Raw genomic sequence first — 15,157 nt, forward strand, 5'->3', positions numbered from 1 at the left:
CAGGGCTGGAGCTTGTGCCCAAATAACCTCAGGCTGCTGTCTTTTAACAGATCAGCTCCACAATTTACCATGCTATGTGCGTATTTAGACCTTTGAGTGTCACTGAGTGCTAGAAATGATAACATACCTGTAAAACATCAACCTAAATGGTACCAAATCTATCTGTTTTAAGGAATGCCCTCTGTCTCCTTAGATCTCCACATGACCTGCTTTGCAGCCCTCACTGTCACACAGCTGTAAGAACTGTGAACTGTAGGCTCACTTTATGCCAGCTTTTGATCCTTTTGTTTAATGATAAATATCTAATTTTTGATTATCTATAAACTCAGTTCTAAATCCCATTAGATCAATTATTTTGAAGTCAGGATGGTATGTGACGCATCAGTTGCAGAATAAGATTTGCAGATAAATTCTGAATTACCTTAAACCCTTCCAGATTGATTCAGTTCATGTTCCTTCAGTAACAGATTTCTTTATAGATTCTGAAAAGTTCAGGGACAGGAATAATTGGTGAATATCAAATTAACCTTCTCCAACAGCCAATAAATTAAGTGCTGAAATTGTCTTTATTCTGAACATTTACATTTTAAGTAAAAGTTATGCCTCATTTTATATCAAAACTAGTATATGAAGAGGAAGTGTTAAGAAGAAAGAGCAGTTGGATTAGTCCTTCAAGTTCAATTTTTCATAGGCCAATGAAATAGTTGAGTTTCTGCTGCTTTTGTCCACCTCAGCCACAAGGGAGGTGTCCAAGATTTTCTGAAGTGATTTTGAAGAGCAGTCTCAATAGTATGAGTTGCTATTGTATCTGAAGTGCACTAGAAATGGTCACAGCCAGTAACTATCAGCAAAAACCTATATAAATCAGGCAGTTGCTGTTAACACAGAGATGGAAGGAGGGACAATATCTAACAAAGGTAAATCCATGTTTTGATTTGGTAAAGCACCAGTCTAAAATGGCTCAGTGTCAAGGGAACTGTTGAGTATCCACAAGCAAAACAGAAAGTACATCTTTGGAAGAGTAGAGTTAATTAATTCTGAAGGGTCTAAAGGAATTTCATCTCTTGCAACGCCATTCTATCTTACCGTGGCATTCTTCCAACACTACACCTTTAGGACTGAATTACTCCCATGAACTCCAGGTCTGGGGTGGTTGCATTCTCCTCCACAGGCAGCTCCTGGTGCCCTCCCATGGGTGCAGCACAGAGGACCACATGCACCTCCAGCAACCTGCAACAAATCCCCACAGCACCCACAGCTGCCTTCAAGGATTTACTCATTTCAGAACACAGAAAAAGCACCAGGTATGCTTGTTATATTTCTGGCTGTAAAACATTTTTAGAGAGAATAACTGGCAGGAGCCATGCCTGGTGAGGCAGAAAGAGCAGGACCACGGGATCGATCAGCCCAAGGAATGTGCAACTGGAATTTGTTCCCTGACTCTGAGCTAATGGCGAGTGCCTGGGGAGACAAGCATGGAGTGCCTGTCAATACTCCCCAAGCTCCAGCAATTTGCCATCTGCAATGCCAGAGGTGACATCTCTGTGTTTAATAGCCCTCAATGGAGTTCTCCCCAGAATTTATCTTGCTGTCTTTTGACCCCCTGGAGACTTTTTTATCAAGCTGTTACAAGTGCCTGGTAGAAAAATCTTTTAAAATGGGAGATGTGTATTGTGAGTCCTGTGTTGTGAGAAGAACATCTGAGCTGGCTGGGAGAGCACCATTTGCAGCCTTTTGTGCTGGTGCAAACTGGGAACTTGTGTGTGGGTTTGGGCACTAATTGTGTCCTTGCAAGGAAGATATATCTGCTACAGAAGAATGTGGATGTAGCATGTGGCTACAAGGCAGAAAATATGGGCTACAGGAGATGCTGACTGGCAAAGTTAACTGGGATGTATAATTTTCCTATCTCCATTTACTTTTCTGATTAATTTTCTACTCAGATTGGCTGAAAACAGTTCCCTTGCCCACCTACTATCAGTTTTTTTCCCATTTTTCTTTTGTGCTTCTGTAGTGTGTTGCAGCATTGGGATTATAAACACAACAGGGGAATGTTTTAAATCCCCCAAATGAGGATTTGCAACATAAGTCTGGTGGAAACATTCCTACTGAAACTGGGTTACATTAACCTTTACAAAGCATGGACATTGCTCATTTAATAGTCCAAGTCAACTGCTTGGTTACTGGTAAAAAATTGAGGAATTTTCTGTATCTTTTCCCCTCACTCCAGGGTGATATTTACCCCTGGATAAGTGTTGCTGTGGCCTGTCAATGCCATTTATTGGGTGATCAAAATCAATCAGATGCAGGATTTTGGGTGGCCCAGAAGTCATGCAAGAGAACTTTGGGCAGAGGAGTAAAATGCCTGTAGCAGGGCATTTTGGACAAAGACCTCCATATGCAAATTTCCCTGGACCAAAGTGGGAGCAGAGCCTGCAAAAACACATTGTAAAGAGAGAATAAGTTAATATGTACAAGGAAAAGTGATATCTGACAAATAATTTATCAACATCCACAGGGAGCTGAGACATTCCAAGCACAGCGCACGCAGAGTTTGCTGTGAAGGGCCACCCCCGTTCAAGAGGAGTTAATGTGAGATACAGCAGCCTTTGGGTCTAACAGGTGGCAGAGGTTGTTCCAAGCAAGAGTAGAACCTTTGATCCCCTCTGGGCTGGGGGACAAGGTCAGCAGAGGGGTTTAAAAGGCAGCAGGTCTCTCCCAGAGGAGCCAGCAGCCGGCACTGCCGAGGGACGGGGTCTGAGCCGGACCGGGAGCAGCCCAGTGGTCAGTGAGTGTTTGTGTCTGGTGCTGGGCTTGAGGGAATCTTGGCCCCAGGGAGCCCTTGGATCAGCAGGTGAAGCCTCATTAGACTCAGGTTTGATTTTTCAAGGTGCTGTCATCTGGCAAGAAAACCCAGCCCCAACCAAGTAAAATAAGCGGTGTAGAAAAATAATTGTGCAGTCCAAGAATAGTCCCCAGCTGATTTGGGTTACAGAAGGAAGGTTGTGATTGTATTTGTTGGTTCCAAAAGATGGCAGTTCAATAAGTCAAGGAAAGAGGATGGTAAATGTCAGCTGGATTGAGATGTAAGGGCCTTGATTGTGCAAGAGACCTGGAATTCCTTTATTTCCAAGTTGTTGTTTGGAGGCTCAGAGAGATTCTTGAAGAGGTTTGAATGATAGTGGAGAAAAGATCCAGAATACTTGTCTAAAGAATAAGTCTAAATAAACTAAGAGGAATTAAGCAGGAAGCCTGCAGAGAGTGGTAAGTGGAGAAATGGGATATCCAGACTTTTTAACTTCACAAAAAGGAAATAGGGGTAAAGTGAGAGAGCTGACAAGTCAACTTGTGCCAGACAAAGAAAACTTTCCCTTTATGGAAAGGCTTAGATGAGGGGGTATAACAGACTCTGCATCAGAGTGTTCCATATACTGTGGGTATCTGTTAGGGAAAAAAAAGTTTCATAAATATCTATCAGACCAGTTTATTAGCTAATATCAGAGCAAGAGAAACTTTGCAAGTACAACTTTGCTGATCCTGAAATTAAAACACAGCATCCCTCACAGTGTGACGGGGCATTTTCCTTATTATTTATAATTTTACTGTAAAATACTTAGTTGGTCATCTCTTGATATAGCAAAGAAATCTCAGGAAACCAAACAACTTGCAATCCTGGACATTATCCAGATAGAAATTAGAGTGGATTTATTAAATATTAGCATTTTGGGCCAATAATTTTTCCAGTTACAGTCAAGTTCCTCTCATGTTCCAGTGAAATCCCTGTAAAGGGGTTGGAGCTGGGTGATCTTTAAGCTCCCTTCCAACCCAAGCCATTCTGTGACTGTGTGTAAATGGCAGTGAATCCTCTGTGGGTCTCAGTGGATCAGTCTCTGTTAGACTGGCTCTGACCATGGCTCCTCACCCACAGAGGCTGGGAGAGGATGCCCAGGGATGAGGGTGAGGATGGAGCAGGTGTGTGGTGAGCCCCTTCCAGTGTAACCTCCCACCCTTTGAGGGCCTCTAGAGCACTGAACTTGGGCTTGCATAAATTTCCTTCAATTAAAAATAAATGCAGATGAATGGTCTTGGTCTGTAGCAAAAAAAGGACAGTGAATAGAGGCTATGACAAGAACAAAAATCAGGGATTGTCTTTCAGGACAGACAAAGTTTTCAATGGAGGTCTAACTATTTTGCAAAGGGATTCCAAAACTCATCCTTGATGTATCTGAAAGATTCACAGAAAAGACATGCGTGTTTTATTTATTTTTCTTTTTATCCTCATTTTATTTTAATGACCAGGGAAAATGGGAAGAATGCAAATGAGTGAATGCCCTCTTTGATCTGTGCTGTTCCTGAGCATAATCTGGTAACCTGGCAGGCATCAGGCACGAGTGGAATTGCTGCCCATAAGTAGGAAGGAACCTCAGCCCCTTTGCAAGCATTTTCTCAGTTTGGTTGTTGGTTTGAGGGAAGCAACAGCCAGAAGAGCCCTGTCCCCCTGCAGAACAGGGGAGCTGGGCCCACTGTGGGGCTGCTCATCTGCTGCTTACATCATGAGGATTGTTCTTTTGAGCAGGAATCACCTGAAATCATAAGGACTCCCACCCACACCTGAAAAGCACAAAATGAAGAATTCACCCTGAAAAAGGTACAGCCACAGCACTGGGTTCTCTCCTGAGGGACTGTGGCAGGAGTAACCTCCAGAAGCCATCTCCCAAGGTGGGACACAGAGCCACAGGCTGGATGTGGCAGAGAGCACAAAGTGGAGGCACTGACTTCACCTGGGACTGAGCTCTGCTCCTGGGCATGGAGGCCATGGGAGCATTTTGAGGGTATGTATTTAAAATGCAGGTGGAAGAGTGGACAGGGTTATTGCAGAGGGAAGGGGGATCTTGGTTGTGCTAGAATTGAACAGTACAACTGTTAAAAGGCAGCAAAAGGATTAAGGCTTCAAGAGTGGGTGATTCTCTGTACCTCTAAATCGTTTTAATTTGCTTTAAAATGATTCCTGACCATCTGTTATGAACCTTCTGTACAACACACATCTCCTCTGCTCTGCAGGACACTGGGAAGCAGGTTTTGCTCTGGAATCTGCCCTGACCATGTCTCCTCCAGTCCTGTCAGACCTGGGCTATGTCCCCCCCGATGGAGGATGGGGCTGGGCCGTGGTGTTTGGAGCCTCCATCTCAATTGGGTTTGCATTTACCTTCCCCAAAGCTTTCACAATCTACTTTAAAGAGATCCAGGCTTTCTTCAACATCTCCTACAGCCAGATTGCCTGGACAACATCCATCATGTGTGCTACCACCTATGGAGGAGGTAAGTGAAGCAAGGCTGGATCTTCCTTTGGAAAGAGAAGATCTGAGCTCTGCACCCAAAGGGGAGAATGCATTTCTTTGAGAAAGTTCCTGAAAGTGCTAACTCTAAGCCTGGCTTTCTGTTTTCTGATGATACATATTGGAAAAACTGAGAAAACCAGTAGTGCTGAGTTTTTTATTGCCAACATATATGAAGCCATCAATTATTATTTCATCAGAAATCTTGCTATGCGTGGGTGAGTAGAGGCTTGGAATTATTTGAGTCTGGGCAGTTATTTCAGTATACTTAGTCTTTTGTTCTGCTCCTATTCTTGTCTTTCCTTTTGAAACAAAAATGTGTAGTTTGTACTCATGATTGCAGAGAAGCCACTGAAACTCAAACCCAAAGTTTTGCTGATGTACAGATATGGAATATATGCATGTATACCTTGAGACAGCATTGAAGTATTTCCCTAAATCTGTTGCTAAAATCTTGCTTCAAATAAGCAAGGGATGATGTTTTAGACTTTTCTCTGTAGAATCTTAAAAAACCCCACATTCACTGGTTTCTTCAGATTTAAATGTTCACTGGGTACCTGTACCTTGGCTGCAAAAGTTGCTGTTGTGGGAAGATATCTGCTGTCCTCATAATGAACTCATCAAATGGGTGTTCCCTGAGGGATGTCTCCAGGTTATCAGACTGCCACTTTGATCTGGTTTATCTTGCTGTTAATGGTCAGTAGAGAGCACCTGGTTCAGGCTGCTGGGGCCTGTGAGGTGCAGCTGCTGGCAGTCATTGCTGGGCTCGTGGCAGATCCTGCTGGTTCTCAGCTGGTTTTGCAAGGGTGAAAGGTAAAAGGATTAACACTTAAGAGCACAAGAATAGCTGCCCAAGTGTGAGTGACCTCATACCTACCCAAACCTGTATTCTCCCAAAAAAAAAAAGGTCTCTGACATTCTTTGGGGAAGACTATTACAAAAAAATTGTACATGGAGGGATCTTCTTGGTACCCTCTCACCTTCAGGACTGGGTGCTTTGGAGGCTTCCTGGGTCACTCATTGCAAAGATCAGGGGTGCACACGGGGCACAGAAGGCTCACACTCTTGTGGGCTTTAGGAACTGGTTTTACATGGCAATAAAAAAGGAGCTGGTGTGGGCTGGATTAAGGTGAAAGGAGATGTGTGAGACCAGAGGGGTGTGAGGGATGAAAGAGCCTCCTCAGGTGTGGCTGGAGTGGATCAGACTGTGGATCAGTGAGGCAGATTGCCTGGGCTCTTTGGGCTGTGCTCTCTGCTGCAGATGGACAGAAGGGTTCACCTCCAGGGGGAATAAATCAGCAGCTCCACTGAACACTGATTTCCCCTTGAAACAATGGCTGTGGATCCTCTGGCTGCTGTTTGGCTCCAGTGGTTTTGTGTCAGGAGCTGGGAAGGAGAGGCAGAGTGAGAGACTCCAGAGAGATTCCTTTAGAGGGGTCATTTCCTTAGGGTGGCTGTTCAGGGCCCTCTGGAAGCTGCAGGTCTGAAACTGAGCACCAGGCACTGCACATGTCTCAGAGTGGTGGGGATTTCTGGTTTTTTATTCTCCACATTCCCTGAGTGAGGGCCCTTGATATCTGGCTGGAAACAGAGGAGAGGACAGCAAGGGAAATGCTGCCTGTGGTATTGGTGGGGGAAGAAGCCATTGCAGTAACAGATTTGTGGCTTTCATCACTGATCTTCCCATCTTTAAATACACTTTTCTGACACCATCTTGCTGCAGAGCTGTTATTATAAACTAGAGCTGTGTGTGCAAGTGCTGACTTTCCCAGATGCCACCTGTAACAACAGGAGGGTGCAGCACAAGCAGGAAAATGTGAGATGCTGTGAAGAAAGTTGAGTTTTCCTTTTCAGCATTGCATTTATATTCACTCAGACTTTGGGCCAAGAACTCAGTGCTGGTAGGGGGGTCCCTGTCCCTGTCACAAACCCCTGTGTTCATTGCTCCAAGAGCACCTTTCCTCTCTGGGCTTTGTCCCCCAGACAGTACCTGCTGCTCTTCACCTCACTCAGCTTTTAAATCCCTGCAGCATCTGAAATAGATAATGGAAAAACATAAATCTGAGGAAAAATCCCTGTGTACTCTTCTAGAATTAAGGGAGATCAAGTGTCTCATCTGTTGTTGAGCATGATTCATAATTCTAAACATTTCCCTGTCATGTTCTCATCTTTCAGTTTTGCTGCCAGTAACTGGTGTTGACATCTCCATAGATCTGAAAGCAGCAGCATGCTAATAGTAACAGAAGAGGGAATGGCAATAATAACAGATTTAGGACTTTCATCTCAGGGAATAAATACCTTTGAGTGCATAAGTAATTGAATACTCAATTTGATCTTCCTTTCAGCTATAGCAGCATAAGTCTACAGCAATTCTGGAGCATCCAGTGAAGCTGCATGCTGTGGGTGGGGAAGGAGGAAAGCACCAACAAAACCTGCCCAGAGTGGTTGGAGGAATGCAGGGGATCCCTTCAAACCCCAGCTTTTATTTTACAGCATTATATACAGAAAAGCTGCAGCTATCTGTATATAAAACAGTTGTTTAGGACACCCTGCACTAGAGTAAATAGAAAAAAAAAAGCTTCAAGAAACATTTAATATAATTTTCTGGGCTGCACTGAAGTCATCAGGCATCTTGCCACCACCTTTAGTGGAGCCAGGATTTCATTTTTCAGCTGCTGAGTTTGACCTGCTGAACTGTAGCACTAGAAGCCTGGCAAATTTCAGCCTCAAGCGTTTTAGGAAAGGGGGCTTCCCCAATGGTCTTCAGGAATGGGAAGCAATGGAGTGCCCTGTGAACCCTACCTAGGCAGTAGGTGCCTCTTTGAAGCACATTTTACAGGGAATCATTTCTGTGGAACCCAGGGGGCTCTGGGGAAGGTCAGTCTGTAAGCCTGGGATTACAGCAGGCTTGAGTAAACACTGCTCTTGGACCAAAAAGCCTCCTGGTTCTGTCCTTGTGGGGTAACAGGGATGTACAATGTCAGGAGCTCAGCAAGTTCCTTAGGAACTCTCTAAGACCTTGGAAGTTAATGCTAAAGCACTGTGCCCAATCTGCTGGACAATGGTCAGCCAGAGGGGCAGAGCAGCACAGGGAGCTCAGAGCCAGGAGCCTGCTGAGTTCACCCCCAGCAATCCTGAGAGTTGCACCACCCTGTGTTGAGGGCACAGGGGTTTTACAAACAGCTCTCTGCACCCTGTGATGTCTGCACTCAGCTCCTCCCAGGTTTGTTTCTCTCCTGTTTCCACATCCCAGTGTTTTACTGAATTTGAAGGGTAATGAGGAGCTTCCTGGCTTTCCTCCACCCCATCAGGAGGAGCTGGTTGTGTTCCAAGGAGCTGCAGGCTTGGTCCTGTTCTCCTGCCTCCCACCTGTTCTCCTACACTGCCCAGAGCTCACTGGTGACCAGCACTGAGAGGAGCTGCTGCTCACACCATGCCTGTCCTTGGAGCAGATCAAAGGTGTCCTAAATGCATGCAGCAAACAGCAGCTCCTGCTCCCAGAACACTGCAGTCCTAGAGAGAGATTTCTTGGGGAAGCTCATGTCAGGAGGGGACACCCTTGTGGAGTTACAATCACAATTTTATTTACCGAGGAACCAAAACCCACACCAAAGCCCCAGCTGCCTCATTATGATATTTTTCTGTACTTATAATTGACTATCCCTCCATCATCTTAAAACTTGGGTGAGGTGGGGTTAATTTTTTTTTTTTGGAAAATACCTGGATTATGTAATGACTAGGAGTACTATGATCTGCAAACAGTGGTGTTCCAGAGACTACTTGGAAACTGCTGTGACCTCCCCCTGTGCCCAGGTCACTGACCCTCAATTCAGGCTCAGTCAGCATTGTGCAGTTCCAGGGCTCTGCTGCTCTGCAGGGTGATCCTGCACCATCTCTGCTCTCTCAAACACCATGAGGCTTTAATGAGATCTAAAACTCTCCAGCTAGGTGAAGAGTTATTCAGGCAGCCTTGAGGCAGCTGATGCTTTTTCTGCCCTGCTGACAGCTCCTTGGGAGCTTGCTGGAGGTGGGCTGGAGACAGCAGTGGTTTTCTGCAGCCAGATGTGCCACAGCTGCTCAGGGCCGTGCCTTGGACGTGGTGCTGGTGGAGGGGTTGGATATGCCACAATTCACCAGATTTGTTTTGGCTGTCTAAGCTGCAGATCTTTGCTAACCTGGTTCTTTTTCACTGAAGGGAGGAAGGAAACCCTCACAAAAATACTTCCACCAGAAATGACAGGCAGGCTAGGTGGGTAAGGCAGGCTGGGACAAGGTGGGATACCACACTGGTTTTACTTTGGCACACTAAGGAGTCTTTATTCATTAAGTGTTTACCTTGAGCAAAAATGTATGGACTCCTTATCTTGTGCTAAAACCTCACAGCAAGGACAAGGCTTGAGTCTGGACCTGGAGAGGCACAGGGTGGGGGAGGCAGAGGTTTCCCTCTGTCACCAGTGGAGTCCCCTTTATTTTCAGTACAAAGAAAGAGTGCCCTGCTGTGCTCTGGCTAATGGGTAATTGCACCTTCAACACAACCTCCTGCCCCAGCTGTTTGTTTGTCTGTCTTTGTGTGCACGATCTGAAATGCCTTCAGGCTCTGCATTCAGCAGTGTTTGGAGAAAACACAGTATTTCTCCTCATCTTCAGCCATTTAGGACTTGGCATAACCAGATTTTTGCCATAAAAGTTTGTAGCTAAATTCTCGATGCATCTCTGAGTACTTCAACCATGTTGTTTTTCCCTTTCTGTGCAGTCATCTTCCAAATATAACAGAGGAAGATCCTTCTGGGATTAAAATGTAAATGAGACAAAGATGCAATAGCAAAGGAATAATTTGTTTTAATTCCCCAGTGAAAGCATTCCAGTTATTAGACCTAGATTAATTGTCACCATCTTTTTACCAACAAAGAATGTTTTAGTTTGACCTGCTGATTAAACTCCTGCAACAAGGGAAAAACAGAAGAAGTGATGTTATTGCTTGGTTTATTCTGTTTTCTCCAGGAAAGCAGCACATCCTGCAGTGATGCTTCATGCACCTAGCTGGTTTGATGGCACAGACACAGGGCTGGGGCTGTCTGAGGGGTTTCCTGGCTCTGGAAAAAAATATTTCATGTCATGAATCCCTCTACTATCTGCACTTCATGTCACTAATATTGGGGTTTAACAAAAAGCAAGTTTGATATTTCACAACTTTCTATTGTGGCCTCTCCTTGACCCCCTCGTAAAACATATTACTCAGTGAAAAACAAAGCCAGGAGGCTCTGCCAGTGCCCCAGGTGGTTTTGGTGCCAGCTGATGTCACTTGGCTCTGTGCAGTGTCACCCCACCACCAGGAGCAGGGGATGAGGGGCTGGTGGCTCTGCCTGCAGCAGAACATCTCACACAGCAGCAAAGAGACTGCATGGAAATTAAAGGTTCCCCCCTCCCAAACAGCCAAGGAGATGTCAGGGGATGTGAGCTGACCATATTTGACCAACAGATGCCTCTTGGAACGTGTTGGTTGGGTGCTGCCTGCACCCCTCCTGCTGCTCAGTGCCCCAGGAGGCACCAGCCAGAGTTAGGTTCCCCTTAATTAAAAACCGAGGCATGGAAATATTAGTGGCAAATCCCTGAGTGCTGGAATCTTGTGGCTAAACACAGAGGAATGTGTTTTATCAGCCTGGTCATGCTCAGGTGGGGAGAACACAAGGTACAGGGGTAATAATTCTGTGCTCCTGGGAAGGGGAAGTGATGCTTTGTCCCCCAGCTTGCATTTTGTGGTGATGTCTGGTTGGAGTCCAGAGCCAAGAATTTTGGTGACTTGAAATCTACTCTCAAGAATTACTCTGTATCTGTATGGATTGATCCCTTGGAAAAAGTTAAGACTTTTGTTAGGAACACAAATAAGTGGGCCTATTTTTTGAGGACTGGGATGTCTCTCTCCTAGGACAGGTCACACAAAGCAAATGCAGGGGATATTCTTTAGAATGACACCCAATTTAGGAGCCATTCCCTTCTGGAGAAGGGAATTCTCATCTTCCAGTGATGGTATCACATGGGTCCAGCCCTTTGGTTTTACAGAAAATTGCTGTCTATATTCTCACCCATTAATTCAGCCATTTTAACTGGCTGTGGATTGGATTTCACTGCTGCTGCATTTTATGAGCAAATGGAACATGACAATAGAGCAGGTTTAAGGAATGGGGTGTGCCATTAAAGGCCCTTTAAAGAAGTGCAGAGGTACCTCTTCTGGCATTTACCAGATGCTGTTTTCAAGCAGCAGAGCTAGGTATGGATTTTTTTATGTAATGTGGAAGCAATTTCTAAAGCCTTTAATTGACTTCCAAAGACTCAATGAAGGAAAAACTCTGTTGGAGTTATAGAGTTGTAGCTCTTACCTTTGGCTGCTATAAACTGCTTTGCATAAAAGGCTTTGAATATAATTATTTCCAAGTACCAAAGTCATTCACTAAAAATAAACAGAAATAGTTTTGATTCTCAAGGGGGCCCAGAGGTTTTCCCCTGACCCTGTTTTTTTTATTTTCTTTTTCCAAGACAAGAAAAAACACTCAAGTTGTTCCTCACTTGTCACTTTTTTGGGGGGTACTTAAGTGCTGCACTATATGGGTAAAGTGAACTGAGGCCCTGGCACAGGCTGCCCAGGGAAACTGTGGCTGCCCCATCTCTGGAAATGTTCAAGGCCAGGTTGGATGGGGCTTGGAACAACCTGGTGTGCTGGAAGGTGTCCCTGCCCATGCCAGGGGGATGCTCCCTGTCCTCCCAAGCCATTCGGTGGTTCTATAATTTTAAATTTTGTCCATCAAACCTTGGGCTTCAATAAGTAAAGGCCATTAGTTCATTTGATTAGAAAATCCTGACCTGGGAACTGTCACAGAAAGCTTTGTGAAGATTGGAAGATGGGGGGAGAGGAAGAGTTTCAGCTTCTGCTTTGCTCCTGCACGCCCCTCTTCTTTGAGCAGCTCTGGAGCACTGGGAATTACAATAGCAGGCACTGATTTACATGGAATACTGTGATAGGGAAACGAGTCATTTGGAAAGGTGTTTTGCAATTTTAATCAATTTTGTTGCTGCTTGCCAGCAAATTAAAAAACCTGCCCTCCAGGAAGTGTCTGCTGTCAGTGGATGGGAAAGCAGAGCCTGGTCCCAGGGGAGAGCCTGTGCTCCCCACATGGAGGGGGAGCACTGGCACAGCTGCTCTGAGAGGAGCCCAAGGCCCCCGAATTGCCAGGAAGTCCTTTCTGACCTTTGAGCCCAGGATCTCCAGTGTCACCCCCACCCTCTGCCCTGGGGCTGCTCTGCTTTGCTTGTGAGCTTCTCTTCAGAGCAGCAGCAGCAGCAGCAGTGCAAACACCACACTCAACATCTTTAGAAATCATTTGTTTGCCCCCAATATCACCTGCTGCAACTGCTGTCCTGCTCCAGTTCTGAGTTTGCCACGAGTTTGTGTGAAAGTTTACCCAGAGGTGCCCTGCTGGGTTGGCTGCAGGGGCCATTCTTTAGCACGACCCATAATTTAGTAGTTCTGGAGAAGGAAATTCTCATCTTCCAGCTGAGAATTGTTGCAGCTTCCTTGGCTGAAGTTGTACTTTCTTCATTCCTTGCTCCCTGGGCTTTCCATCTGTCCTCCCACCTTCCCTGCTCCTGCTGAGGATATGCCAGGCTCAATCTTAGGTGTTTGGCCTTATTTTTGATTTTTAACAGAACACTGAAACAACTGGATGCTGGTATCCTCACAGCCCATGAAGTGGGTCAGGGCTGTACCAAAATGAAACTCCCCAAGTCATCACACTGTGACCCCACAGCTGAGAGTAAAGGATTCTGGTCCTTTTGAGTTTACTCAGTTTTATAGGAAGAAAGAAATGGCAGTAATAAAACATCTTACAGTTGTGTTGTGAGGAGATTTCAAAGCTCCAGATAAACTGTGCCAGGTAAACTGCAGAGCAAGGCCCTGATTTTTTCCCCCTCTCAGTTGCTTTGTGGTGCAAGTAGAAAAATGGGACACACACAGGGCTGTTAGCTAAGCCAGGGGGAGGCAAGGTTGAGAAAGATAAAGGTCTGTGGTGAATCTGCACCTTCCCAGCCAGAGCAAACACTGCTTAATGTTTTCCCAAGCAGAGCCCCATGTGAAAACTAGAATACACAGCAAACTGGTGAGCATGAACGGGGGGCAGAAGTCTGCAATGATCACAGAACCACAGAATTCTGAATTGGATTGGAAGGGACCTTAGATCCCATCCCGTTCTAACCCCCCTGCTACCTTCCCCTGTCCCAGGTTACTCCAAGCCCTGTCCAACCTGTCCTTGAGCACTTCCAGGGATGAGGCAGCTTCTGTGGGCAACCTGTGCCAATGCCCTGTCACACCCACAGTGAAGAATTTTCTCCCAAGATCTAATGTAAATCTCTTGCAGCTTAAATTTGTTCCCTCTTGTCCAATCAGCATCTACCTGTGTAAAGAATCACTCTCCTTTTTTTATAACAATGATGTGGTCCAGGGGCAGGAGTGTAAAAAATCACTCTCCTTTTTCTTTTATAATCATGATGTGGTCCAGGGGCAGGAGAGCAGCAGACAACTTGGTATGGAGGAGAAAAGAGCTGACATTGAGAAAAGAGGAGGGATGCAGGTGCAAACACAGGGAAGTAAAAAAGAACAATTTGCATTTAAGTAACTGAAGGTGGTTTAATTAACGCCCGCGGGGTCAGGGGTGCTGCTGCCTTGGCTGGGGGCAAGGAAAGGCGAGGGCACAGGGAGCTGGAGCGAGGGATGTGACAGCCCAGGGGTCTGGAGCCGGTCCCGCCCGGAGCGGAGCGGTCAGGGCAGAGCCGCCCGCGGGCCCCGCGTCCCAGCATTGTCCCAGCATTGTCCCAGCATTGTCCCAGCATCGTCCCAGCATTGTCCCAGCATTGTCCCAGCATCGTCCCAGCATTGTCCCAGCATTGTCCCACCATTGTCCCACCATTGTCCCATCAGTGTCCCGGCAGTGTCCCGGCAGTGTCCCATCAGTGTCCCACCATTGTCCCAGCAGTGTCCCAGCAGTGTCCCAGCAGTGTCCCACCATTGTCCCAGCAGTGTCCCAGCAGTGTCCCACCATTGTCCCAGCAGTGTCCCGGCAGTGTCCCAGCAGTGTCCCAGCAGTGTCCCATCAGTGTCCCAGCACTGTCCCACCATTGTCCCGGCAGTGTCCCAGCAGTGTCCCACCATTGTCCCAGCATTGTCCCGGCAGTGTCCCGGCAGTGTCCCGGCAGTGTCCCAGCAGTGTCCCGGCAGTGTCCCACCATTGTCCCAGCAGTGTCCCAGCATTGTCCCATCAGTGTCCCAGCAGTGTCCCAGCAGTGTCCCGGCAGTGTCCCGGCAGTGTCCCGGCAGTGTCCCGGGGCTCGGCAGGCACCGGGGCGGGGCGGAGCAGCGGGTTGCAGCCGCTCTTGGTGGCTCTCCCCCGGTACACGTGGCATTCCTGCCCCGTCCCCTTCCCCCGGCGCGGCCCCAGCGGCTCGGGGGCGGCACAGCACAAGGGACTCACCTGGGCCGAGGTGTGTGCGGCAGGGCAGGGGGCTCGGGGGGAGCAGCGTCCCGGGCTGGGGGTCCAGGGAGGAATACCACAGGGCTGAGGTCTGGAGAAGTAGAATCCTGAGACTGGGGGTCCAAGGGAGCAGCATCCTGGGACTGGGGATCCAGGGGAGAAGAATCCCGGGACTGCAGGTCCAGGGTCTAAGGACTAGGGGTGCAGGGGAGCAGAATCTCAGGACTGGGGGTTTGGGGAGCAGCATCCTGGGACTGGGGGGTCCAGAAGAATAGCATCTGGGGACTGGGGGTCCAGAGTCTC

At 46.9% G+C, this 15,157-nt stretch overlaps 1 protein-coding gene across 1 annotated transcript in view; it reads left to right on the plus strand.

Moving 5' to 3' along the window:
- The first annotated feature begins 5,068 nt into the window (after positions 1-5,068).
- Positions 5,069-15,157, plus strand: part of LOC129124996 (monocarboxylate transporter 2-like) — a 34,567-nt gene continuing 24,478 nt past the window's right edge. Inside the window, exon 1 of the mRNA XM_077184507.1 lies at positions 5,069-5,319. Coding sequence (XP_077040622.1) covers positions 5,103-5,319 — 217 coding nt within the window. The 5' untranslated portion in view covers positions 5,069-5,102. The remainder of the gene's footprint in view (positions 5,320-15,157) is intronic.

The sequence above is a fragment of the Agelaius phoeniceus genome, chromosome 11 (genome assembly GCF_051311805.1).
Source record: "Agelaius phoeniceus isolate bAgePho1 chromosome 11, bAgePho1.hap1, whole genome shotgun sequence".
NCBI lineage: Eukaryota > Metazoa > Chordata > Aves > Passeriformes > Icteridae > Agelaius > Agelaius phoeniceus.